This window comes from Pteronotus mesoamericanus, unplaced genomic scaffold (assembly GCF_021234165.1).
Source record: "Pteronotus mesoamericanus isolate MK-2021 breed Mesoamerican mustached bat unplaced genomic scaffold, CSHL_Meso_final contig_493, whole genome shotgun sequence".
Lineage (NCBI taxonomy): Eukaryota > Metazoa > Chordata > Mammalia > Chiroptera > Mormoopidae > Pteronotus > Pteronotus mesoamericanus.
This window is the reverse complement of record NW_026555183.1, coordinates 233334-260760: the sequence shown is the minus strand read 5'-3', so window position 1 is coordinate 260760 and position 27427 is coordinate 233334. Positions and strand designations below refer to the sequence as shown.

General features: G+C 55.8%; 1 protein-coding gene across 4 annotated transcripts in view; it reads right to left on the bottom strand.

The window, feature by feature from the left end:
- The window catches only part of ATP2B3 (ATPase plasma membrane Ca2+ transporting 3), a 50945-nt gene that overhangs the window by 3617 nt on the left and 19901 nt on the right, over positions 1-27427 (bottom strand). Inside the window, exons 12-20 of one of the 4 annotated variants that reach the window (XM_054578139.1) lie at positions 24952-25131; positions 24717-24804; positions 23897-24003; positions 22663-22854; positions 20849-21062; positions 19138-19349; positions 17971-18078; positions 16088-16270; positions 10570-10683 (exon numbers count right to left, since the gene is read on the bottom strand). In XM_054578139.1, the coding sequence (XP_054434114.1) occupies positions 10570-10683; positions 16088-16270; positions 17971-18078; positions 19138-19349; positions 20849-21062; positions 22663-22854; positions 23897-24003; positions 24717-24804; positions 24952-25131 (1398 nt within the window). Of the gene's footprint in view, positions 1-10529; positions 10684-16087; positions 16271-17970; positions 18079-19137; positions 19350-20848; positions 21063-22662; positions 22855-23896; positions 24004-24716; positions 24805-24951; positions 25132-27427 lie in introns of all 4 variants that reach the window. The other 3 variants (XM_054578136.1, XM_054578138.1, XM_054578137.1) reach the window with 3 other exon arrangements.

Sequence of the window (27427 nt, the reverse complement as noted above, 5' to 3'; positions counted from 1 at the left end):
TTCTCTAGGGACCTCCTCTCTGCCTGCCCAGCTCTCCTGGCCACAGCCAGCACCCATCATGCCCAGACCCATCTGGCCATCAGTCTCCCTGCTGAGTCCAGCAGATCACATAAGATGCGTCTCCATCTTATTTGATCTCTCAGGGGCGCTCAATACAGACAACCGCCCCTCTTTCTGGAAACTTCTCCTGGCTTCCCTGGCACTGCCCATTCCTGGCCCCCCTCCTACCTTCCTGGCTACTCTGGCCCCATCTCCTCCGCTGCTCCTTCCTCTGTCGCAGGGTGCCCCAGAGTCCTGGCATGGCCCTGGCCCTCTTCCTCTCTGACCATACTGCCAGGTCCACCTCCTAGCCCTGGACATGGCTCTGGGACTCCTCGGGCTATAGCCAGGGACCGTGGCCCAGGCCCTTCCTCAGAGCTCCAGGCTTGAGAGCTTTTCGGTCCCCCACCTGGAGGCATCCATAACTGAAAATGGACCCACTTTTGACCTGCACCCACTAGCCCTGCCCTGCAGCTGCCATGATCCTGACCACGCATGGCACTGCGGTGACTCCTTATGTCTCTTTACAGCCTCCCAGCCCCCATCTGGGTGCATCCGATTGGATCATCATTTCCCTTCTCTCCACACATCTCCTATCACCAGAGGCTCTTCGCAGTCTGGGGCTACCTGTCCCTCCAGCCTTTCTCATGCTGTGCCTCCTCTTCTTCACTCTCCAAGACAACGCCTTTCAGTCCCTCCACTCAGGCTTTTCTACACCTTGTTCCCTGGCCATCTCACTAGCATCTGCAGACCTCAGGTTAGCGTAACTCCCCACAGGGAAGAGCTTCCCACAATGTCCTGTTGCCCAGCCATGGTGGCTCCCTGACCCCTGCCCCTCCTGCAATACCTTGCTCCCAGAATTAGCCTCGGGGTCTCTCTGACCCCTCCCTTCACTGGTGCTCCACCTTCACTTACGTGTATGCTCAAGTCTCACTGGGCTTACAAGTGACAGAGTTGCTGCTTCTCTTTGCTCACTTTCTGGCCGCCGGCCTGAGCTCCCTCTGGCTTCTAGAAGCCAGACTCAATAGGAAGGCTTCTGCTGGGCCCCACTCAAGCTAGCTGGCTGAGATGGGGAAGCCAGCCCCTCCCTTTGTGAGTGGCTGAACACAACATGAGTTCCAAAATCATTCTAGATCCAAGGTTCTAGGATTTGGTTTTCTTGGTTTAGAGACGGTGTTGGCAAACTGTGGCCCAAGGGGTAATTCTGGCCCTCAGCCTGGTTTTGTAAATAAAGTTTTATTGGTGCGCGGCCATGCCCTTCATTCATGCATGGCCTATGGCTGTCTTTGAGATCCAAGGGCAGAGTTGTATAGTTGGGACAGAGACTGGGTCTGCAAAGCCCTTTTTTGCAGACTTTTGCTGCCCCCTCATTTAGACCATGAATCACGCTGTTGACAATGAGTCCCTTTAAACCCTCCAGCATCTGGTCCCTAGGCATTGCTCTGTCAAGCACAGCGCTCCTAAATTAGTTTAAACCAGGCAAACCTCACACTCTTTGAAATGCAAAATAGTGAGCCAAAGAGCTCCATAAAATTGAAAATTTCTACCTCCGTATATTAAATTCAGTTAGGATTTTCTCTGAATTTGGTGAAGCTACATCTTCCAGATTGCAGATGGCCAACTATTTGCACTTAGTTCCTTAATTCCCCCAGATTAGCTTTGGTGATAAGGCTAACACAGACATTGAGAATCGTTTGATATTTTTAATAAAAAGAAGCAGAATGTACTTTTTGCAGCTATGGCAGATATGGCTTCATTGTTTGTGCCTTTTCTGGTGCCAGAATTATGGGGGAGCCACCAGAACATCAGCTGTGGCTACATGGGGGTGGTAGAATACCTATTCCAGCTGTTGGCCACATTCCTGAAGTCACAGAAAGGAGAGCAAGCTGTAAGCTGCTGCCCTTGACTCTAGGAGCCTTTTGTGGTAGTTTTGCCAGCCATGATCTGGTGACTCCGGTTACACCCTTTCCCCTTGCTGAGCTGGTCCCCTCAGTTGGACCTGGGTCACGTGACCAGGCCAGGTCTCTGCTCAAACCCTCTGGTCTCCCTGCACCTGGTTAAACTCCAAAGTCTTTGCCCAAAAAGGGCAGTGAACCCTCCCTTCCCAGCTTCTGCCATCCCAGTCTGGAAGGTTCCTTCGCGGTACACCTCGTGGGTGTAATCAGACTCACTTTAATGTCTGTCCTGTCACTGGCTTTGGGGCAGGGATGGTGTCTGCCTGTTTGCTGCCTATTGCCAGAACATGGCACAGAGCGGGTGCTTAATCACCAACAGGGGGTGCCGGGGCTGGCTGCTCAAACATTCTGCTCGTTGGGGCTTTCAGTTGGGTTTGTACCATCCTGAGAGTCTCTTACAGCTGACCTGCAGGTTCCATTCCGCTGCATTCAAATCTTGGGCTATTAACAAAGTGGGTGGCATTTGTCTAATGATGGGGTGCTTTCAGGCCACTCAGCACTGAAGGGCACAGTCAAGTCCTGAGACACCGGCTCAGTGAGAAGCGGCAAACATTTCTAAGAGATACTCGCCCTTGGGGGCCAAGCTCGTACATGGGATCCGAGGGACGTCCCCACAGTGGAGTTTAGTGTGTCCCAGCAGACGCATGACCAAGACTGAGTGGAACGAGCACCCTCCCCCAGCACACGGCCCTTACTGCCTCCTCAGGCTCCTCTCCTGGCCTGGGACGGTCCCAGACCCCCCAGGGTGGGGTCCTCAGGGCAACCCCTTCATCTCTACCACTCCCAAGGGACCTCACCACCCTCAAGGCTGTCTGTCAATGCCGCCTACAGCCCACAGATCGCTATGATGTCAAATATACTCTCTGTACCACCTCTACCTGTGGCTGTAGCCACGGCCCACCCCTTTCCGGCATGCTAGGTCTATGTACCTGCTGCTCCTTCACCTCTCCTCCGATGGCTAATGGGACATTGAAGAAGGCTGAGGAGTACCCTCAGCCTTGCCCCCGCCAACCCTGGCCCTCACCTAGTCTTCCTGTCCCAGTGCAGGGCTCCAGCCGAACTTCAGAGGCATCTGAACCCCTGACCCAGTGCCAAACATCAGTGTGTCCTGTGGCCCCCTAGCTCCCAACCTCTTCACGGTGACACCTTTCTCACCTCCACTGCTTCTGCCACGTATGCTGGGTCCCTGGAGGCCCCTCAGGATCCACAACCACTGAAGGCGGAGATTCTACCTGCTTGGTCCGCCTGTCTTTTCCAGGTTCCTACCTGTGTGGCAGACCTCCTTGAGGCCCCTTATCTCTGACTACTGAGTCAGGCCCTGCCCTCCCCCACCTTCTTGGGGGGGACTCCAAACATTCAAGCAGCATAATTTAAAAGTAAAAGAGACATGAGAAGCACTCTCCAGTAAAGATGACCCCTACGGTTGTGGCTGAGGCATCTGGGAAGACCAAAGAGGCTCAGGTTGCGTTGGGGCTGGGAGGCCGTCCTGTAGCTTCCTGTCTCACCCTGACTGAGGCCCGATGTGCGGCCATCCCCCACTTCCTCCTTTACTGCCTGGGTGCCCCACCCCTGCGGCCTCCGCACCCATCTTCCTCTCCCTTGTCTACGTTACTCAGTTGTCCCATCCTGAAAGAGACTCTCTGGGTGCCAAAGTCCCCTCTAGCTGCAGGCAACAGCCAGGAGAATGTTGTTGGTACTCACGGCTTCCGTTTTAATTCACTCTGTTCTCTTCTGCCTCTACTTCCTGGGGACCCCCTCACGGGGCACTCAGTGCTCCCCAAACCATACCCCTACTTTCTGGCTGGACTTGGGGCTCCAGGTCCGCCTCCTTCCTCTCCCTATCCTCTTGCGTCCGGGGACCCCAGGGCTTGTATTTGGGCCTTTTCTCCTTTTTATCTACATCCATGAATGTCCTAAGTGCTCCTACCTGCCAATGCCAGTTCTCTGCTCACCACTCCCACGTCTCTGTCTTCGGCCTCGGAAACCCACTTGCCTCTTCCATTTCACTTTCCTCCTCCCACGCCTCCTCCTTGGCTTTCCTGCTGCTGCCCCTAGCCTCCATAGTCTGTGCGCTGCATGGCAGCCTGAGCAATGCCTTTGAACAGAAGCCAGAGCATGCTACACCCTCCACTGGTTGAAACCCTTCAACAGCTGTGTCTCAAAGGAAAACCCCAAGTCCTGACAGGACCTGCTTCAGGCCATTCTGTTCCTCTTCCCCCTTTGCTCTCTTTAGCCTAGGCCTCCTGGCTCTTCCCCGAGCGTGCCACGCACACTCCTGCCTCAGGGCCTTTGCACTGGGGGTTCCCATGGTCGGGAAGCCTCTCCCACAGTGAGCCTCCTGGCTCCCCCTCACCTCCTTCCTTATTTAGAATCACAACCCAACCCATGTCCTTCAGCACCTCTGGAGCTCTTCTGCTTCATTTTCTCCCTGACATGGCTCACTTTCAGCACTCCACACATCCCGTAGTCCTCATCTCCGTCTCCTCTCTCTGGACCATAAGGCCCCTGAGGGGAGGAGTCTGTCTGCCTGGGTCACTGATACCCCCAGCACCTAGCATGGCACCTGCACCCAGCAGGGGTTCAGCGGGTGGGGCTTGGCATATGTCTGCCACAATGGCTTTCCCAGGCCAGCGGCTCTGTACCCACTTAACTCCAGCCAGCCTGAGCGCCCCCTGCCCCCCCGAGGTCATTACGCCTGCCCTTTCCCCTGCCCTGACCATTCTCCTGCCAGAGCATCCCATGCTGGCCTTTTCTCCTTATTTAGAACTCAGTTCACACATCCAGCCTCTGAGAGGCTGTCTCAGACAACCTTCACCTAAAATAGTGCTCTATCCTAACATTTCTCTTGCTTTGCTTTCTTCTCTTCGGAGGCTTGTGACCATCTGCACTTAATGTAAGCTTCCTTCTCTGCTTGGATTTGCTGCCCGCCCCCGGCCCCCGCATGTAAGCCCTGGCCTGCCCTCGCCGGAACCATAAACTCCACTAGTGGGAACGGTGGGTGGCAGTCCAAACTGACAGGACCACCCCAGGCACACTGAGCCGAAGGAAAAGGATGCTTGTGTCAGGCTCTGCAGGGTGACCCAACTACTGCTGGATGGTTGGGGCTCAACCAGAAGGGGTGAAGGTCATGGCTGAAAGTGGCTGTGTCCACTTTTGTTCTGACCTTCAATCACCTGAGTTTGTGATGCAGGTGGGGGTGGGGTGGAGAAAGGATGTGAAAGCAGGGGTGCAAGCCAAGGACGGAGGGAACACCCACCCCACTGGAGGAATGCAAAAAGGGAATGAAAAAAAAAAAAAGAAGAGAAGAGAAAACTAAAAGCAAAGGCTCCTGAACAACGATGACAACAGTCACAACAGAAACTGTGCCTGACACCTTCTGGCCTTTTCGCCCCAGTGCTGTGGGAGAAGCAGGCTCTGGGGATTGTCACACTCTCTGCCCTCTGCTCCTGTCTCACCGCTCACAGAATTCTTCTGATTCCTGTCCTGCCCTTCTGCTGCTCCCTGAAAGCCCCCACGCACTTGACAGACATATCTGTCTCTGTACCAACTACCAATCCAGAACCTCCTGCAAGAATAAGGAACCTGTCACTTCCCCTGGCATCTGGGCTTTGGATTTAGAGCAAATTCTGGATACAGCAGCTAGGGAAAACCATGTCTGCTGGGAACTTCAGAGTTCCCAAGTCTTAAGCCCCCCCTGCAGGTGTGAGGGTGAACCATGACTTGGAAGCGACACAAAAAGGTATGGGGTGACGTGCCCACACTTGAAGGGACAGCAAGGAGAAGGTCACAGGGTTAGGAAATATGAAAATGCAAACTCTAGGGCTGGCCCTTTCACTGAGGAGTTGAACCCAACCAAATTAAAGACATGGCTTTTGTATGTTGGCAAGCCAAGATACTAGTACCTGGTGAGCTTTGTGCATATTGCCTCCTGTCCTGTGTGCAGACATGTGTGCCCAGGGCCGGGAGAACCCAGATTCATGCTGCCAATATAAAGAGGATGTTGCCCTGAGCTGGCTCAGGCATGGTGAGTCATGGGCTTCTCAGGGGTCAGCTTGCCTCTCATCCTGGCTGCAAGGCTTCAAATATGTCTCCTGCGCTCCCTGGGCCCTGGCTCCCAGCTTTGGGCATCAGCCTAGAAGTGTCTACTGGGGAGGGCTCAGAGTAGGGGTTCCAGGGTCTGCCCTAGGTGGTGAGCCGCCATGTGCTTTAGGAATTGCCTGGAAAGCCCTTCCCTGCGGTTGTAGGAAGGGTTGGAAAGGCAAGGGCTGATGCTATTCCTACTGTGGAGACAGCAAGCACAATGTGAAATAGCTGAGAAAAAATGCAAATACACTATACCCAGAAACCCAAGCAGGGAGACTTGGCTCTAAATCAGTGAACCTCCTGAGAAAGGAGCAAACAACTCCACTTTTACTTTGCAAGGCTGCTTCCTCTGTGGGACTGCCTCAACGATGGGCGCTGCCGCCCTGTGAGTGAGTGATGAGCAGGTTCCTGCAGGGTGTGTCCCAGGAAATCCCGGGGACTCGCCTGGCTTGGCTTTGCCAAGTTGGCTAGAAGGTTGCAAACACCAATTAAAATAAAGCGACTGCCATGATCTGATGCCAGCATGGTTAATCAGGACTAAATAGCCCCGAGGGAGCCCTTCTGGCCACATCTTACCAAACTCACCGCAGGCCCCTGTCCCTTTCGCTGGGCTGGGTCAGGGGCCCCCTCATGAACCACTGTCACAGTAAACGTTCGAGTATAGTGACCCAGTGTTGCTTCAGGAAGGGTCGGGCCAGGCTCAGCTGCCTGTTGGAATGGGAGGGCCATCGGGGTAAGTTGGTGGGGAACAGGCTTTGGATGTGTGGTTGCGGAAGGGCTGGGGGATGCCTGCGTGCGCTGGCTCACACCTGGAGGCAGCCATCCAGCACCCTGGACTTGCTGCTCCTCTCTGGCCACACCCTGGGTGATCCCGACACTCAGGTGGGGAACGTGATTGGGGCAGGAGTGGTGGGGGTGGGGGGGCTGACATACCAAGAGGGCATAGGATTTTGTACCCCTTTGGTTTCAGGAAGACTGAAAGTGGTTAATAAAGAATGCTCTTTCCCAAGCTACTCATATGGGCTGGCCTCAGGGCCACAGCTGAGGTCCCATGAAATGAGATGGTGACCATGAAGGGGAAGGTTCCACACCCTGTGCTGAGAATGAAATGGCCACAATGGGGAGCAGCCACCAGGCCCGGCAGGGTGGAGAAATGGCTGAGCGAGTGGAGGAGGCAGCCAAGGCCATCCTGAATCTGGGAGGTCACTGTGGGCGACCGAGAGAGTGGGGACCGTGTTGGGATTCCCGCATCCTGGACGGACAAAGATGCATGTGTGCATGTAGGCGTGGGATGCCTGGAAGATCAGAGGTCAGCTACAAAGGGCAGGCAGGTATGGATGCGGATGTTCTGAGTCCCAAGATTCACAGCCTTTCTGCCTTTTCCTGGTCACCCCTCCGGGGGGTGCTCCTCTCCCTCTGGCTCCAAGGACATTCTCCAGACACTTCCTGCATTGCTGCTATGTGCTGGGGCTTGCGTTCGCGAGCAAGATCACGTATCACTCTGGCCCTCAGGCTCCTTGTCCACACCCTCGCACTGGGCATTCCACTTGGAGAGCCTGAGGTTCTCACTGGAAGTGGTGTCCGCCCAGAGGCCGGGCTGTGCTGGAGAGGCTTGCCTCAGCACGCGGGATAAGTGCAGACTGGCTGGGAGGTGGGCAAGGAAGAGGTGGAGTTTTCCTTAGGCGACCTTGTGACCCATGGCTACTGTACCTCCTAAAATGCTGCCTCTCAGCTAGGCTGGGAACTCTGCTGTGGCCAGCACCCTCTGCCTTCCTTCTGGCAAGTTCTAAGAGAGGGTGAAGGCCTGGGGCTAGCCCCCACTCTGTTAGGCCTTCCCCTGATGAGGGTGCTGGGTTTGGTGATTTCTTGGGGTCCTTGCAGCTCAGACTGGGGGGCCGGTTCAGAGTTCCAAACCAATCTGCCACATGGCGATGAGGGCGGGAAGCAGTTTGGGTTGGTGGCTTCCGGAAGCCGGTGCGTCCCCTGGTGTTGCCTGGTCCTCCAACCAGCATCTTTCTCCACAGCAGGGTCCTTAGTGAGGTGCCACCGCTTAACGGGGGTGAGCCTTTTAGGCCGACCCTTATGAGTCGGGACATCGGGACTCCCTTGCTGTCACACCAGCGCCCTCCTTAGAAGGTGCTCACATTCTCACGGGGGCCTTGCCACCTGCTCCTTGCCCAGCAGCACATGGTGTGGGAGGGACAGTGGCCCTTCTTCTGGCCAGGTGGTAGTTAGGTCCCCCTGGAGTGGCTTGTAAGCACTGGGAGAGATGGCATTGCTGGGATCCTGGAAGTAGGAAGGCAGGGTCGGGGTGGGGGACAGGTGGCTGCAGAAGGAAGGAAAGTACTAGGAGCCGAGGAAGAGAGGAGAGAGAGAGGCTGCCCCCAGAGAGAAAGCCGGAGGAATTCAGAGGCAGCCACGAGCCAGCAGGCGTCACTAGGAGGGGAGGCCTGGGCTGACTCAGGAGTGGAAGAAGGCCAGAGCTATGGAGAGAGCCTGAGGGCCGTGTGGAGTGGGGTCTGTGCTGGCTGCCTTCCTCTCAAGTCAACAGACAGGCAGATGGACAGAGACAGAAAGTGCAGAGAGAGATGGCAAAGAAACATGTGGAGGAAGTCAAGGGGGAGGGAGGGACAGGGGCAGGTCAGCATGTGCCCCTCACACAGACCCATGCCCCCTCTTGTCCCCATGTTCCCAGGAAGGAAGGTGCTGCGGCCCAGCGGGGGCTTGGTCGAGGCGCTTCTAGGAGGCTGCGCACCATTTCTGCCCTTAACTGACTGTGGCTGAGCCTCCTTCCTGTAGACCTCTCTGGGTAGATTGGTGGCAAGGTCCCTCCGGGCCAAGGCCAGAGCATTCCAATTCACCTGTGATGTCTGTCAGCCAATAGCTGTGGCCCTGGTGGGTAGCCCAGGGAGCATGAGAGGGAGATGGAGGTGGTTGTGGCCTGTGGTTTGGAGAAGGGGTGTGTGTGTGCGCGCGCGCGCACTGTTTCCGAAGGGGACAAGGTGGCCCGGCGGGGACTGGTGCGGCTCACATCCCTTCCTTAAAGGGCAGAGTGGCCTGAAATGACAGCTTTAGCAAGAGGAGGGACGCCCCCCACTGGGACCTCTCACCAGTTCCTAAAAAAAAGAAGAAAAGAAAAGGAAAAGGACAAGACGAGACAAAAGAAAAAAGGAAAAGAGATGAAATCAAGCAAAAGAAAATCCCAGGGTCTGGTGGGGGAAACAGCGTGGTTAACGACTCCCGTCTGTGGGGAAGTGGTGTGTTCACGGAGGTGAGAGCTCCCGGGTCTCACTGGAAGGAAAGGAAAGAGGTAGCATCGAATCATCCTGGCAGGGGCTGTGGGCTCATACTCGAAGGTTTACTGTTTGGTTTTTGAAATCTTAAGTTTGTTACAAGAAGCAGGCTGCGCTGGGTGGGAGCAGGGGGCGCCCACGCTGTTCCCTGGGCTGGGGGGTTCTGTGGTCTAGTGGCTTGCCCTTTGTCTTCGTGAAAAGATGTAATTAGGGAAGTTTCTATCTCTTTAGGACAGCTCCTGGATTCTCTTTGAAATATGACGGACATGGCAGGAACTTTTCATTGGAGAAGTCGGGAAGGGAATTCGTATCTCCCAGCTTCTCAAAGGAAGGAGTAGAAAGGGTGGGCCAGATCGGGTGAAGACCTTCCAGCGCCAAGGCCTGTTTGGAAAGAGTGAAGGTGCTTTGGGGACAACACGTGGAGATGCAGCAGAGTGCAGGCTTGGGGCGTGAGGAAGGCTCCAGCTCACGGTCCCTCGGACACCTCTACCACCCAGTGGGGCTCAGGACCAGGGCCTACGGGGCAGGTAGCACCTGAGCAGGAGCAGCTGACCACCACCAAGCCCACCTGGGAGCATGTGACAGTGGCTTCCTGAAGCTCACATCAGGCCTAGTGTCTTTGAAAACCGCCTCAAGGAGACTTCTGGAAGCTGACACTTTAGTCCCAAATAGGTGGGCTGGATTCTTCTGCTGCAAATAATGCCAAAAAGGCACTTGCCTTCCCCTCCAGCCCTGGAAGGTGGCCCTGAGCCTGCTTGCCTCCCTTCCACTGCCCCACCGAACACCGACCAAGGTCCCACCCTGATGCCAGACACCACCAGAAGCAGCCCAAGTTCATGAAGAACCATCGGCAAAGGCAGACAAGCTCAAGAAAAGAAAACCAATGACAGAAGGAGCACTAAATGAAAACCAAAAAACCAAACAAAGAAAAGGACAGAAGGTCCAGCAGTGCCATGGATTCAGTACATTTCTAAGAGAATATGGCTTTGGAGAGATACACCGTCTGGGCGGGAAGGACTGGACAGGGCAATAAAGAAAGAACGGAAAAGCCACGGTGAGCGGAGGATGCAAGACTGGAAAAAAGAGAAGGAAGAGTTGGGGAGGCTTTTTTCTCCCCCCAGAGATGCCATTTATGAGAGAAAAGGGGCTCAAGACTCACTCCCAGCGGCACTGGTGGGATTGGCAGCAGAGAGAATTACGTGAGTAGGGGTAGAAAGATTGGTTACGTCATGGAGCTGGCTGAGGACCGAAGACCGCCGGCGCACAGCACCCTGAAATGAACCGCTTCTCTTGAAGGTACTCACTACCTCCATCTGTGGGAGAGAAAATGAGATAAAGTTTGGCTTGCACTGTTGTACCGGCTACCGCACGGGGGTGGGGCTGGGCGAGGACAGGGACCACACTGGGCACATATCATGACAGCGAAGCCTCATCTATGTCGCCCAGCTCCCTGGTGGGGCCGTGACCGTGGCCCAGGCTCGCCTCCGTGTCATCCACCAAGAGAGGTTTTGCTGAGCAAAATGATTAGTGCTCAGAAGACTGGGAGGGCAGGTGGTTAACAACCAGGCACACTGCAAACATCGACAGTCATTTGCATTCATGGTAAGCTCATGGCAAGCCACTCGTCAATAAATACCTGTGTCTGGCAATACTTTGTTATCCTAGGTCAGTGGTTTTCAACCTTTTTTTTTACGCCCCAACAAACCTGAGGGATATGACATGCTTCTATTAGAAATGAGGCTCCCTGCGGCAGCACCCCTTGATTGCACAGCAGGGGGAAAGGGGCCCCTCCCTGGGCCTCTCCTTCATTTACATGGCACCTCATCCTGCCAACCTGCCCTACCCCGCTGGGAGGTGCGGCCATTGCTCTCTTTCTATGGCTCATCCAGATGATTGAAGAGCAGCCAGGGGAGGCCTCCGTGGAAGAATGGATTTAAAAAGAGAGAGAGGAAGCCACAGGCATGATGGGAGGGAGAGCATAGAGCCTGGACCCGGGGGAACAGACTTGGCTTTTTGCTTTGTCCTCTACCCTTTAAGCTTCCTAGGAGTCAAAAGGGCAGTGGGTCTTCAGAAAATGAGAACCACGTGGGTGAACTTGCTGGGAGTCATAGTGTCTTTGGAGTTCTTGACCTGGCCTTGGGCTGGTATAGGGGCCTAAGGGAGGATCAGACCCAGGTGTGGGGTTCTAAGGAACTGCATCTGAGCGGCCACAGTGAATATCCTGCCATTGTGAGACCATGTGCCTAGCTTCTGGGAGGCCAGCCCAGTGTGGTGCCCTTTTGGCCATGTCTTTGGGAATGCCCTCAGTGTGGGGGTGGGAGGGAATATTTGGTGTCTTAGAAGGTAGATCTGATTTCCGGAAAGTGCTCTATAGCTCATTGGATGATGCGAACAGCAAAGCAAGTATGTATTTCTGGAGCCCGGAGCTCACCGTCTACCCACTTTGGGCCCAAGGACCTGTCCCACCCTCAAGCCCTGCAGTGGCTATGAGGTGGCCACCAGGTTCAGCGGGATATTTGACATGGGGCAAAGCTTCTTAGAAGAAGGCAGTTTGAGTGCTCAGAGTCCCCCTACCCCAACCAAAATGACCATGCCCATCATTCAACCCTTGGGCATGCTACAGAAAAGGTTTATTGTCCTGTATTCGGCTGCTGAGGCCCCCTTCTGCCCAGTACACCTGTCTCTTGAGCAGGGCAACTTCATGACCAGGGCTGACGCCTGTGAGGAAGGCATATTGAGCCTGCATGGGGTGGGGGCTGGCATAGTGCTGAGTGTGCCTGAGCACATGGAAGGAAGGTGACCCATCCCATAATGTCTCTTTGGAGGGGGCCGTGTCTCCTCTCTAGAATGAGCAGATGTTCCTGAAGCTATGGAGATAAGTCTGTCTCAAGAAGGACTCTTGCTGTGGCAAAGGTGACGAGGAAAGGGAAAGATGTCTTTGCTGCCTCTGACTTGGCCTCTCCCTGTGGTATCTTGATGGATTGATGGCATCAGTCAAAATACCGCAGAATTGTCATCCATCCTCCATTCCTGGAAGCCCAGTTGCTGCTGAAGCTTCTCATTGGTTCATAATAGAATGTGAAATACACCGCATCATGAGCACTCTGAAAAGCCCCATGTTCTGGATTTCAAGGACTTTTTTTTTTTTTAAAAATCATGGAATGGCATCCTAATGATCTGATGTATTCATAAGTTAGTATGAAAAGATTTGGAGAGCAAGTAGCAGGTTAGAAATGCCTTCACTTAGCAACATAAAAAGTTGTGCTGGCCTCTGAAATCTGGGGAGCAATTCTGTAGTTCACAAAATCCAGAAATCTAGGGCCAACTGCCTAGAGAAATATTTCTCTTTGCTTGGTGTGTGCATACAACCTGGGGGGACTTATTTCTGTTTTTCAAGCAGGTATTTTGAATAAAAAAGAACAGATACTGTTAAGAAGTGAGCTAAAGTATCAACTGGTTCAGCATTGTTGAGAAGCGTGGTGAATCTGATGTGACAAAGTCAAGATCTCACGGAGGAATGAGCGGCTCTGTGGAGAGGGCATGGAGTACGCGAGAGGATTGTGGATGGAGACATGGGCCTCAGCAGGCCCACACTCTCACTGGGTGACTTCGGTTAAGTCCCTTCTCTCTGAGCCCATTTCTTCTTGTGTAAAGGAGGGACCTGACTAGCCAGCGTCTATATGGACACTGGCAGTTGGAACAACCCGGAAGTCCAAGACTTCTACTGCGGGGACCCGCTCTTGTAGTCTGGCAGCAGTGGCGGGCCCCAGGGCCCACAGGCACACAGGAGACACAGACCCGCAGGTGGCCGGGGCATGACCGATCTCCCCTGAGATGCTTCAGATCAGGTCAGGGCTGCGGCCTCACCATCTTAGGTTCACTGATGAAAGCAAAATGGGGCTGCTGCTCTCCCTCCCACCACCCGCCCTGCCAAGGCTCATGCCAGTTTCAGGCTCTGCATGACAGACATACAAGAGCCCATCTGGGGCCAGGACAGGGTGGGTAGGAGCTCACAGTTAAGTGGCCAGAAGGCAATGAGGAGACCTAGACATCTGGCTGCAAAGGCTACTCCCGTTATTCTGCCAGGCACTCAGTGTTCTGCCAGACCTAAAAGAGTCTTCCCTGGCCACATGGGCTTAGGTGCTCAGCACACCAAGAGGAATGAGCCAGAGACCTGGCCCCCTGCTTCTCCACTGCAGAAGCCCCTTGGGCCCCTGGGGAGGTCCTTAAACATGGAGTTCTTTGGTGCCACCCCACCCAGCCCTAAAGGATCCCAAGCTCGGGGGGCGGTCCTGGACTCTGCAGCTTTGGAAAGTTCCCTGAGGTATTCTGCTCCTCACTGATTTCAGCACCCTGGACTGGGTGCACGAATGGCTGGTCATGGGGAGAAATAACTGCCATAACCGTGTTTGCCAACGGTCTATGAGGGTCCACGGGGGTCCATGGTGGTGGAAGGGAGTGGACTCTGAGAAGGCTTCACAAGGCAGTGGCCTTTGGGTGAGCTGCTACAGGATGAGGAGGGGCCCCGAGGGGACACAGCGGGAGCTGGGAAGGCCTGGGGCCCAGACAGTGGCCAGTATGGAGGCACAGCAAAGCAGGTAAGCAGAGCGCACATCTGGAAAGGCAGCAGGGGTTACGGGGGCACAGAGTGTGTGGGGTGACACTAAGGGGCGGGGGCTTGAAGGGCACTGTCTGGACCCTGGATTTCACCCTTAGGACAGGGAGAGAGGCTACATGTGCAAAGGTACGGAGAGTGGCTTCGGAGGGGCCGAGCTGAGCAAAGGCTGGCAGAGCAGGCAGGAGGCTGGGAGCTCGTGGACAGAGTTGAGGCTGAAGCCTGGGGAAGAGAAGAAGAGTGCCTGAGGCTGAGCCCCATGAGCCGCCCAGGGATTGTGCAGGAGCCGTGTGCACTGGGAGGTAGCAATGGACCTGGGGTGGTGCAGGCACAGGCTGCCGAGGAAGGGTACTTCGGGCATGTTGCATGGAAGGTTCTCTGGGATGAGCGTGTAGGAGTCTGTGACAGGCTGGAGGGCAGACATCAGGGAGAGATGTGTCTCAGGTCGTGCCCTGGGCCAAAGGGCCTAGGCCAAGGCAGGAAGTTACCTAAACAGACTCTGGAGAAAGGCCAAGCCAGGTCAGATGGTATCCTTCTTTCTGGTAGGACCCTCAGGAGCTTGGGAGGAGATGCCGTTGGAGCTAGGCCAGGAGCCGTCAGGCTGGGGGTCCTGGACTGGAGGTGAGGCAGCAGGAAGCACAGAAGCGGCAGGGACTGGTTAAGCTGAGAGGAGGTTTCTGGGGTCCAGGGTGGCAGTAGGATTGAGGACTTGCATTCGAGGAGGCAGAGCTGAGCTGATGAGCCATGCCAATGCACCATGTGTGCAGGGAGACCAGAAGAGGGTTTGGGATGCCTCTGGGGCTCTGGAGTCACCGGTCAGGAGCTGGTGGGGAGTGCTGGGAGGAGGTGAGCTGGGGGCTGCAGGGCCTGTGGTCTGGCCTTACCCAGCGTGGGTGCTGTGAGGCATCTTGGTGTGAGTGTGGCGCTCTGGGGTTCTTGGCTGGGCAGAGGAAGAGGTGGTGAGTGACGGGCACCAGGAGCTGGCCCAGAAGAGACCAGCGTCCATGGGGCCTAGTGGAGCAGGCAGGCAGGGGCTGAAGGAGAAACTGAACGAAAGGGGGCTGCAGGTGACTCAATGGGGCTGAGTGCTAAGGGCTGAGGGTCAGGTGGGATCCCCCACAGGTGGGGCAGCTCTAACCCACTTCTCCTTCCTTCCCCACTGGGTCCAATGCCCCTGGGTCCATGGGGTTTTCAACACATGAGGGCCATAGCAAGGTAGGCCGATGTCTCAGTGGGAGGCAAGGGTACCAGGCGGGAACACAGAGTGAAGTGGAGAGGGGACAGCAAGTTGCCAGGGAGAGCAGGGATGCAGCACTTCTGGAAGGGCTCTGGGAAAAGCTTCAAAGCAGGAAGGAAGAAGGAACAGCCTGACCCTGAGAACCGGGAGGATGCCTTGCGGACCTTGACAAGAACCTCTGGGACGCTGAGGGCAGAGGCTAGGCTGCGATGGGATCACACGTGAGTGTGTGGGAAAACCACGGAGAGACAGCGAGTATGGAACATTCTGGCAAGGAGGCTGGCTGGGAAGAGTTGGGGACAGAGAGCAGGGCTGGCTCTGCCAGGCAGGCTCTCATCAATCTTTGGCAAATGGCCGCGGCTGGGCAATCATTGTGGCTGTGTGACTTTATAGAGGACTGCAGCCCTGGTATTTGTAGAGTAGTGTGAACAAAAAGGACCAAAGAACAGTGAGCTCGCCAAGGGTTACTTGAAATGGGCATCTAGGTCATCCTCAGCATGTCCCTTTTCCGTGACCTGGGACAGCTTCTTCCAAATACAGGGAGACCCAGCAGCTCCTTGGAGCCCCCAGAGAGACAGCCACTGGTCACAGCACACACCTGTAGCTGACTCCTGTTCCTGCTATGGGGAGGGCCACCTGGGCTCTAAGGGAGGTGTCAGGGGCAGGTGATCTCAGTGCCACAGCTGCTGGTAGGTACGTCTGCGGATGGCATAGGGATACTAGCAACTGCCCTTATGATCGTGGCCGCGAGACCAAAGGGTTTCCCTGTCAGTCTCAGGCTCATCTCGCCCCACTCTGCCTTTTGTTTGCTTGCCACTCTCTTGAGGCACAAAAGCCGGAGTAAGCTTGTGGCATGGCAGCTTACCTGTGTCTGGATCCGGTTGAGGCCCCGGAACCAGAGGATCTGGCCTCTGCGGAGCTCTCGCTCAGCGTGGTCAATCTCTTCCTCCCCCTCGGCCAGCTCCTCGTCGGTCATCTCGTCCTTCCCGGGCCCGTGCCCTGCTTCCTTCAGGCACTTGAGCTGGCTGGTGGGAATGGTGGCAATGACCTGGGGGGGCCGGAGGCAAGGGACAACAGGCAGAGGCGGCCATCAGAGCAGTGCTGGGCTGTTCAGGGTGGGAGCTCTGCTGGGGCCCAGAAGGGACCCAGACTGCTCATCTCCCTCTGACAATGGCCGAGCCGGTGTCTGTGTCTCCCCACAGTTGGGACTGGACACCCCTTCCTTGTCCCTGAGGCTGCAGGCCTGGCCTGCTTTTGCATGGTGCCAAATCCATTCTCCAGAGGGAGAGCCAGCCTTTTTCCTCTGGAGGGCTTTGTTTCCCATGTTTAATCAAACAGAGCAGACCCAAAGCAGTCCCTGGGGAGCTAAGTGTGGAGTATTTTCCAGAGAGGGAGCAGTGATATGGCTTCATGCCAGGGCCCTAGGCCGGGAAGTGGGGGTGGGCTGCAGCACCCCAGTATGCATGCCTATGGCTCCTCCTTGTAGCCCCTCAGCCAGCCAGAGGGCCAGGGGAGCATCTGGTGCAACTTTCCCACATAGCATGTGAACTAAGGGATTTGCCTTACCAGAGGGAGCTCTGGCCTTGGCCTGTAGCCCTTGGGAGAGGACCTCTAGGTCCCTGGCAGTCCTGCCTAATGAGAAGGTCTTGGTTTGCTTGGGCCAAAGGCCCTGCCTCATAGTCAATGCTGACAGAGTGCTTTCCGATGGGCGCTTGGACCGAGCACAGGAGCTTGACCTCCAGGGACTGGAGACTGAGTGACCGAGGTCAGCCACGTGGGTGCTCCCGGCCTGCAGGGCCGACCCCCAGGGAGTCCCTGGACACCACTGCTCAGGGGAGCTCCCCCGGTGGCAGCACTCTGTGCGTGTCGTCACACATCGCTGCTGAGAGACACTGTGCTGGCCGCACGACTGCACGCGCAGGGGGCCGGGAAGCTTGCGCCTGGTCTCTCCTGGACCCGCCATAAGTATGCTTGATCTTGAACTTGCAGCGTCTAGAGCTGTTGGAGAATACCCTCTGCTGTTATGCCGTCCAGTCTGTGGTATTTGCTGTGGCAGCCTGAGGTGAGTAACACATAGGACAAGGTGGATCCTGGACCCAGCACCCTTACCAGTGCTCTAGCTCTTGGGGGAAATGCTCTCAGAGGCCTGGGCTGGATCCTCCTGTGCTCTGAGCAGCCCCAGCACCCAGGCTCTTTCTTCCTGACTTCACCCCTGGGTGTGTGAACTCCCCTCTGAGTACGGCTTTAAGTACAGCCCACAGAGCTTGAGGTGTCAGAGTTTCGCTTTCCATCAGCTCAAAGTATTTCCTCATTTCCCTGGAGATTTCCTCTTTGCCATGGAGGCTTTAGCAGAATGTTGTTTGTTTTCAAATTTCGGGGCACTTTCCAAGGCACCCGGTTTTAAGAAATGATTTTCAGGTCCCATCATGAAAAGAAGAGTGATGGCTGGTTTTGCCAAGGCCCTGTGACATCTGAGCCATGGCCCTTTGCCTTCCCTCTGCTGACACTGTCACTTGTGGCCTTGCACCTGAGTCGTGGCATGTCCCAGGCCCGAGTCTTCCTGTGTGTGCCACCCACCCGAACATGCTGCATGTTTTCCCAGGCTTGGGCTCGGAGGCTCTGGAGCGGGGAGCTGGGGCAGGGGTCCCTGGGCTGCCCGCGGTTCCCTGGCCTTGAGCTCAGCACCAGCACTTGCAGAGCAGACAGGAAGGGGGCAGGACTACGAAAGCTGATGAGGCAGACACTCACCTGTCCCCAAACCAGCTCCCCGACGCCAACAAACAGGCACCAGAGCCACTGCTCCGTGGACAGGGGGGAGCAGCTGAAGGGCTTCCCACCAAACTGGACGATGACAATCTGCAGGAGAGGGGCGGGAGGGAGGCGGGTGCAGCCGACACACCTACTGATACCACCCTCCTCCTCCAGCATGTGGCCCGTCTTGCCCTCCAGGGTGGCCCTGCCGCCCTGTTCTGAGACTCACAGGGGCTGTTGGTTCTCCCAGGCAGATGGACTTAGCAGATCAGCCACATTTCCAGCTTCTGTAAACTTGATGCTTAACATCTACCCTGCGTGCATATGCTGGACATACCTTGTTCTGGACACCCTGGTGACACGCCCGGGCAACTGTGCCCGGGTGGCCTTGCCTGAGCCTCCTGCTTCCTCATTGCCTCCTCCTTGGGAGGAGGCCGCCGCCCAGTGGTGAGCTTTAAAAATACAGACCAATCGCCTCCGCTACTGGGCTCTCACACTTCAGGCCGCCATCCCCCATCCTATTCTTCCAGAGCCAGGTTCCAGACAACCGGGGACAGCCCTCTGCCCCAGAACTCTGAAGTCACTCACACGAGCCAATCCTTAGCCTGCTCACCCTGCCTCACAGTTCCTCCCTTAGAAACTGCAGTAAAGCCTCTTTCTTGCCCACGGTTCGCCACTGCCCCTCAGCCTCCTGACTGACCCAGGTGCTTTCCCGGTGGTTCGCCATGGCGTGGCAGACCCCCTCCTCCGAGAACTGTGAGGAACAAACTATTCTGGCCTTTTGGCCTCACTATCCGTCACATTTTTTGTTAATATACCCTGTGTTCAAATGCTCAGCCCCTTCTGGAGAGCTGACCGACCAGCCTGCCCATAGCACTGTGGTAGGCAGAGGTGTCTGTGTGTCAGCACTGGGGACAAGGGCATCTCCAAAGGAAACTTCTGGAGTTATGGTGGCCTCCCACCAATGAGTCAAGTGTTAGAAATGGCAGTGGCAGACCCAGAGGGACCTGTAAGAAGGTCAGGTCTGAGAAGGCCCACTGAGACCCTCTGGATAGCAGCAGGTGGACCCAGGGTGTGGTCTGCCTTTGATTCACTCAGAGGCCAGCAGCAGGGGACATGGCCACCTGCTCCCCCACCTTTTCCAAGCATGGAGCCACTCCTTACCTGGATTGCAAAGGTGCCCAGGACGATGGTGCAGAAGATGGGGTTGCCAAAGATGCCATGGAAGACATTGCGCTCGCCGTGGATCTTGCGGGCATTGATTTCATTGAAGAGCTGCATCATGACGAAGGTGTTGAAGATGATAGTGTAGTGCTCCGAGGGTGGTGAGTGCAAGGGTGCATTCCTCCCACTGTCGATGTCAAAGAAAAGCTCCCCTGCAAGCCGAGGGGCGTGTGAGGGGGCAGGGCCCCAAGCCAGGCACAGCCCTGACCCCTCCGTGAGACAACTGTGAGGGGAGAGTAAGGAGTCCCTCACCCCACAGGGTGAAAGCCAAGGTCAGGTACTGGACCTGGGGGGTGAGGGACTGGCACTGAAACCTGAAACCCGAGGGCAGGAATGAATAAGTTGAGACAGACACCTGGCTCATCTTTTCTCATCTGCCTACTGGGTCGAGCTGGGGGTGGGCTGGGAAGGAGTCGGAAGGCCACAGGGTGCAGGGCAGCCCGGCCCTCCTCTGTCTTGCGTCTAGGACAAGGCAGCCAGCCTAGGTCCTTGGGCAGGCCATGAGAGGCTCCTGCTCCCAGGAAATGAGAGAAAGGTCTCCCAGACGACCTCCAGATACTGATAGGTGCCCCCCCACCGACCACGAGTCCTGCACCCTGAGCTTTGAATCTGCCCCCAGGAGTATGAGCTGAAAGCTGAGCCTCACCAGGCTCTGGAGTACTGTGACGGTGACCCAGGCCCGCCCATGGTCCAGGGTCACAGATATAGGGACAGCCACCCGCCATAAGGGATAGAGGTCACAAACAGACAAACCAACAACACCATCCCATATATGAATCAAGAAATCTGCTCGATGGAGCCTGCCTGACACAGAAGAAAACTCAGAGGACTGGACAGCCGACACTGGCACCAGGCTCCCAAGAAGCAGCCAGCGTGCTGGAGGGCTCAGTGTCCTTCGTATCTGGGCTGTAGGCACAGCCAGTGGCGGGGCCCCATGGCTTTCACGCTGAGCATCCTCTGCCCAGCCACTGCCCATCAGCCCATCAGCCCTTCCCTCTGCTGCCCACACTCCGGCTTGCGCCTGCTCCCCTCCCCTGCCCTCTGCCTCCTTCGTGCTTTCTGACCCTCTCTTGCCCCTTCCCCTCCTCTCCTTCTCCTCTGCTCCTCTCCCTCTTTCCCTTCGCTCCTCCATCTCCCCTTATGCTCTCTCTCCTCCTCCTTACCCTTCCTCTCCTTCCTCCTTCTTTCCCCCTTCTCCCTTTCTCTTCCCCCTCCTCCCTCCAGCTTCCCTTCTTTGCCACCCGTCCTCTACCCCCTTTTCTTCTCCCTCCCGTCCCCTCCTCCTCCCTCCCCCTCTCCCTCTGCCCTTTCTCTCCCGGCCCTCCTCCTCCCACACCTTCTAGCAGAGTGCTCAGGTCATTGTCCCCTGGAGAAACAGTCATGGGCTGAGTGGGCAGATGGGTGAATGATCTGGGTCTGGGTGTATAATGAGAAATGCCACCTGCTCTGTGGAGCAGTGGACGGTTTCTCAGCTGCTCAGGGACCTGTGACACCTAGGTGGGGCATACACAGAGAGGAACAGCAGGAGGTGAGGGCCAAAGGGGCCTCACTGCAAAGCGGGTCCCCAGGTGTTCATCTGTGTCTTCCACCGCCAGACCGGGTTGGAGCCCGAGGGGCCAGTAACAGCGCAGTGTGCCCCGGGCCGACCTACCCACGAACAGCAGCGTGAAGATAATGGTGAGCTGATAGACTGCATGGCCCAGGATGTTCTTCATCATGGTTCGGGAGATCAGGGGCTTGTCTCGGCCATACGGCTTCCGCAGCAGCAGCGACTCAGTGGGCGGCTCTGTCGCCAGGGCCAGAGAGGCAAACGTGTCCATAATCAAGTTCACCCACAACATCTGCACGGCTTTGAGAGGAGAGTCCTGTGGAGAGGAGGCAGTTACCCCAAGGTGGGACTGGAAACCCCACCGGCTCTGACTCCTGGGAAGAAAATCAGCTCAAGGTCAATGTCACTGGAATTTCATTTAATTGAAATTGCAACAAATCCAATCTTCCCATAAAATGCTTTCTTAAGGTTAGCAGAGAGACTTCCACTGGCCTTTCTGATTCCTGCTTTTACAATGTTCCCAGTTTCCCTTCTTCTCCCACCTGGTGGCAATCATCTAGATTCTAGAAGGTGTGGTCCAAATTGTTAGCAGGTTGACAGCTGCCCCAGACTGTGAAAGAGCCTGACTCACGGGTGGTCTCCTGCTCTCCCACAGCCAAGGGGCGGGAAGAGGCAGAAACTCTGCACCGGACCTTCTTTTTCCTCATCATCTCTGAGTTGTTGGTTAAAAATAAGACTCACAGAAGCCAGACACCAAGCACCACATACTGCATGATTCCATTCCTATGAAACTTCCAGAACTGACAGATCCACAGAGACAGAAAGGAGATGAATGGGTGCCAGGGGCTGAGGAAGGGAAGAGTGGGGAGTGATTACTTAGTGGGTATAACGGTGATGAAGAAAGTTCTGAAATGAGATAAAGGTGATGATTGCACAACATTGGGAATGTACTAAAAACCACTGAACTGTACACTTTTAAATGGCTAAAATGGCTATTATGCTGCAGTTTATGTTATATGAATTTTATCTAAATAAGAACACCTTTGAAAGGGATACAAATTCTGGACACTCTCTAGTGGGAAGAATTGGACTATTGATAAAGGCAAAGAGGCCCCTTCGAAGGTTAAATACGGAGTTCCCAGAGGACCTAGCACTTCCCCTTGTGGGTCTAGACCCAGGAGAACTGAAAACGTCAGTCCACAGAAAGCCTCATTCATGCATGTGCACAGCAGCATCATTCAGAGTAGCCAAAAGGTGAAATCAATCCAAATGCCCATGGATGGAGGAAGGCGTACACAACATGTGCTGAAGCCACACAATGAAGCATTCTTCCGCCATCCAAAGGAATGAAGTACTGATCCAGGCTATATAACATGGATGGACCTTGAAAACATTGTGCTAAGTGAAATGAGCCAGACACAAACAACCACATATTGTTTAATTCCATTTATATGAAATGTCCAGAATAGGTAAGTCTGCAGAGACAGAAAGTAGATTGGTGGGTGCCAAGCACCGGGAGAGAGGGAATAGGGAGTGCCTGCTAATGGGTATTGGGGTTTCCTTTTGGGATGATGGAAATATTCGGGAACTAGATAGAGATGATAATTGCACAATACTATAAACGTACTAAGCACCACTGAATTGTATCCTCTCAAATGGTGAGTTTTTTGGTATGTGGATTTTATCAGTTAAACAAAAAATCAGCAAAGAAAACACCTGACTCTCCCAACTGGGCCCACAGGTGGGGGCTGTTCAGGCTGCATGTGGGGTCCCCTGGGCTTTCTCTTTGCACTGGGGTCCAGGTATACGGATGGGGCAAGCAGGGCCTCGGACACCGGCTGCCTCCTACAGGCCGCATGGGTTATGGGAGGGAGAGCCCAGGGTCCTCCTTGGGCAAGGCGGTCCCCAGTGCCCACCTGAGTGATGCAGGCGCCTGTGAAGGCCACGATCACAGCCACCACGTTGACTGTCAGCTGGAATTGCAGGAACTTGGAGATGCTGTCATAGACGTTGCGGCCCCACATGACCGCCTTGACGATGCTGGTGAAGTTGTCATCAGTCAGGATGATGTCTGAGGCCTCCTTGGCCACATCAGTCCCTGCGATGCCCTGGGGGACACACACACAGTGTCCAGGGGCCCATTCCCCACTCCCCTTCGACCACCCAGCCCACCTGGCTGACTCCTTCTTTTCTTTCTAAATGGGGCTCCCCACCAGCTGGGAACAGCTCTCATTTCATCCAACACATCCTTGTGCTATGAATGCCAGAGAGTCTCACGGCTTTGTTCACGAACAAAGAGGGTGCTGCTGCTGCACGGTCCAAAACAGGTCTGTTCAGTCTTAGCATGCCAGAGCAGCTGCATAAGGAGCCCCTGAGTCCTGCGCAGGGACCCTGTCGGTAGAGTGAGGACATGCCATCCTGGCCACACGGGTGTTTGGAGAAGGACCACCCCCCCATCCTTGTTTCTTGAAGGCTCTGACGCAGGAATAGCTTGGTTCTTCTAGCGCCCAGGGGCTGGGTCTTGGTCCTCTTCTGGGTTCTCGGGTTCTGGGAAGGACAGGCCCGTGTCCCCAGTGCTTGCCAACGGTGGGCTGCACTGAATGTGGCACAGTGAAGGGCATGCCTTCTCAGTAGGGCAGGGAGAGGGGCTTGCTGGATTCCTTCCCTGAAGAAGGCCGCGGTGCCAGGGCCAGCCACCTGGGCAGCACGGACCAGGTCACCCCGCTCAGTGTGGTCAGGGTTTTACAGAAAGGACTAGCTTCATATAAGCAACAGAAGAGAAGCACAGAGGCAAAGCTTATCTCGGGACTCCGCTGATCACACTTGGGCAACTGAGGAGACTCGGGCACTTAGAGGAGACTGAGAGTGAGAGAGGTGGGCGCACAAGTGACAGGTCCCCCCAACAAGCCCTTCAGCAGTGCGGCCAGTCCCCACTGTCACCTTAGGCACTATCACACCAAATACTTTTAAACAAATCATGTGTGTCCCTTGACCGGCAGAGCCTGCAGAGGCCCAAGTGGCCAAGATGTGAGAGAAAGAAATCCAGACACTCTACATCTTGCCTTAACACTAACTCCTGCATAAAGCTAATGTCCTAGAGACACAAGGCCCTGCCAGGCATGGTGAGCCAGTCTGGCATCGGTGGCTTACCATGGCGAAGCCCACGTCTGCCTTCTTGAGGGCTGGCCCATCATTCGTGCCATCCCCAGTCACGGCCACCACCTGCCGCTGCTCGCCGGTGGTGCTGTCAATGATCCCTGAAACACAGTGGGGCCCTGTGTGACCAGCCCGAGGGGGCCGGGGGGTGGGGGTGGTTGGGTCTGGAAACACTCCAGTATTTTGACTGTGCCCGTTGCCCCCCGTCTCCCGTGCTCCTTGTCACCATCAGGATCCAGCTGCTGTGCCTTGACCGGGAGCCCAATATCCCTCCTCCTGCCTGGGTCCATCACACAGTGAGATGATACAAGGTGGTGTCATTTGGTAGAAGGCAGGGACCCAGCACTATGTGACTTGGACGTGTCCCTCTCCTGGGCCTCAGTTGCCCCATCTGTTACATGAGAAGCTAGGCTCAACTGGCATAGTCCATTCATGTTGTTAGCCCAGAGAAAAGGAGGGGTAAGCTCTGGTATGTCAGCCCTTTGAGGTGCTGGTGGGTTTTTTGGTATGTGGATTTTATCAGTAAAATCCTGACACCATTATTTTCCCCATTTTTCCAATGAGTAAACTGAGGTTCAGGGAGGGCCAGTGACTTGCTTGCAGACAACAAAACTACTCTCCAATAGCAGCGGGTCTAGAGCCAAGGACCCCACTTCTAAGGCAGGCCCTGGAGGCCCATTTGAGAGCTCGGCTTTGGGTGTCTAGGAACAGAAAAAAATGCAGGAAGGACAGCCACACCCAGCCAGCATCATGCCACCTCGGAAAGGGGAAAGAGAAGGGACAGGGGCGAGCAAGAGTAAACTTGCTCCATTACCTTTGACCAGAGTGTGCTTGTCTGTGGGAGATGATCGGGCAAGGACCCTCAGCTTGGGCCACACCTTGTCCAGACGCTCCTGTTCTATCTGGAAGGGGGAAGCACACTGCTGCAGAGCTTGGGCGGGCAGGCAGGCAAGGCTGAGCAGAGGTGGTGGGTACGGGTGGAGAAATAGCCAGAACCCTGGACAGAGACAGGCAGCCCCCCATGGGAGGGCAAATGGGCTGGGAACTACCTCTCCTTTCTCGTTGCGGATCCTCCGGTTGAACTCCTTCCCCTCCAGGCACAGGAAGTCCTCCCCGGGCTGGATGATGCCACACTTGGCTGCAATGGCCCGGGCCGTGTTGATGTTGTCCCCGGTCACCATTCGGACTGTAATGCCAGCACGTTGGCATTTTCGGATAGCTTCAGGGACCTGGAAGAGATGCTAGAGGTGGGTGGGGTCATCAAGGCAAAACACTATCTATCGTGTCCCCTTCCTCCCTCCAGATCTGCAGCACACCCACCCACCACCCCTGTGGTCCCGAGGAAGGGCTTCTGCAGAGGGGTGGGCCTGGAGGGGGCAGGGAGAATGGCCTGCATGCTCTGCCACTGCCGTCAGCATAGTACCTAGCGAGTACCTAGTCCCTCAGTCCCTCAGCTCCCATCCCCCCAAGGTGCCTCCTTTCACTGTGTTGGGGCCCTGGGACCAGCAGCAACTCAGATCCAGGCCCTGACACCACAAGCAAGGCTTGGAGAAGCTACTGGAAAGCTATTACTCTGTCTAGGGTCACTGTCTGAATGATGTATGGAAAGGTGACTGTAGAAATCACCCAGCTCCGTCCATCTCATTTTCCTCTGCAATACGGGGACCCAGGGCTGCTGAACGAGGATCGGCCCTGGTTACCAGGCTGGGTGGTACGGTGGTTGTGTTTCTGGAAGCATCAGAAAGGAATCTCTGTCACCAGTCCCGCGGCCAGACGGCAGGGCCCACTGTGGGCCTCTCTCTTTGGGGCCTGACTTAGGGCAAGCTCTCAGCCGTCAAGTGGTTTGTGGCCAAGCTCTGGACAACTCTCTCACTGGTCTCTCCCAACTTTTCTTTCACAATATAAAATCTAACAACACATTTAGAGCTGCAGGTTTTACTACTCATAGAAGAAATGGAACATCGCTTGGTTACTTAGCATGCATTTCCATTTTCCACATATGATATTAGATTCTGGAAAAGGGGAAAGAAAAAGAGATCTCTTTAGTGCTGGATGGAAAAAGGGCTGAAGGGAGTTGAGGCCAGCTTGGAGGTGGTGGCACCCTACCAAAGAGTGGAGATGCTCCTGCTCCAAACCAATGCGGAGGTGACTCTTGAGCCCAGAAGCTGCCGAGAGCTCTGAGCAGTGGACTCAGAGTTTAGGCAATTGGATAAGGAGGTTTGGCCTAGGCCTGTGAGATGCCCAGACGCAGCCCCGGCAGGGGAGCTGTGGCCTGCGGACCTGGCTGCCTGCTCTGTCCAATGGACCTAGCGCATCCACCTGATGCGTGCTCACTGCTCCCAGCTGAGACAGAGGCCCTGGGGACAGTCTGAGCCTGAGGAGAGAGAGAGTGTGAGAGCACGTAGTGTCCCAGGTGAGGCCCAACAGCCAGGCCTGGGTGCCCAGGGACCGGGAGGTGAGCTGGGCCACCAGGTGGTAGGGATGGGGCAGTGCAGCTGGGAGTCCTCCAGGGGAGGTGGACAGCAGGTGGGACCAGGAGGGGTAACAAGCGGACACTGACTTGGGAGGTCCCATATGCTGGTGTTCCCTGAGGTCATGGGAGGAAAAAATGGGCATCAGAAGGAGGGGGGCCCAAGGCCCCATCAGAGCAGCCCCCACTTCAGGGCTGTCACAGAGTGACCTGATGATTCCTGAAGCAAATACTGCCAAGTGGCCCGGAAGGCTGAGCCCCAGGAAGGGGGCTTGCCTCCCGCACCCATAGTAATGTGCCTCAGGGATGCTGTCTACTCTCTGGGACTCTTGGGGTTCTGGATGATGAGCTATAGGGAGATGTTCCCCTTCCAAGGAGTTCCCTTGTGTCCTGGCAGTGTGTGGAAGCCACCCCTCTGCTGCCACCAAGTGCCTGTGATGAGCCTGAGAGCTGGGAGCCCTGCACCAGGCCTTGCTCCCCTGTTCCATGTAGGTAGCAGGAAGCCCCCCTCCTTCCAAGGACACCCTCTCCTTCCTCAGGCGACTGCCCTTCCTCACTTGTCTCCCTGTGGCCCAGCCCTAGCTCAGCCCACTTGCCATTAGTACAGCTTGCCGCCAAGGGTCCCTGTGCCAGCCTCCCCACCCTGCCCAGGGCAGAGGCCTCAGTCCTCCTTGAGCCGCAGTCATCTGGCCCCCAAGATTTAGCAGAGATCCATCCACCCTCCTGCCTGCACTGGCACCCAGGGCTCTGCGGGGCCCTGGCACTCTCTCCTTGGCCGCGACCCTGCTGGCTGATCTCCGTGGGCGTCTGCCTGGTCTCCCCAGCCTGACCGTGCCAGTGCCATCTGCTGTGCAGACTCTCACTCCGCCACTCTCAAGCCTGAGAGAAGTTGTCTCTTTCCCTGGGCCCTGTCACCAAGGTCATTTCTGGATTTTAAACAAGCAGCCATCGCTGGCCATGGGCCTCTCCTGCCCTGAGCTTCTGCCTGCTGGCAGCTGCTACAGCTGGGCCTTCATTGTACCCTTCAAGGGACTTGTGCCTCTGTTCCACATTTT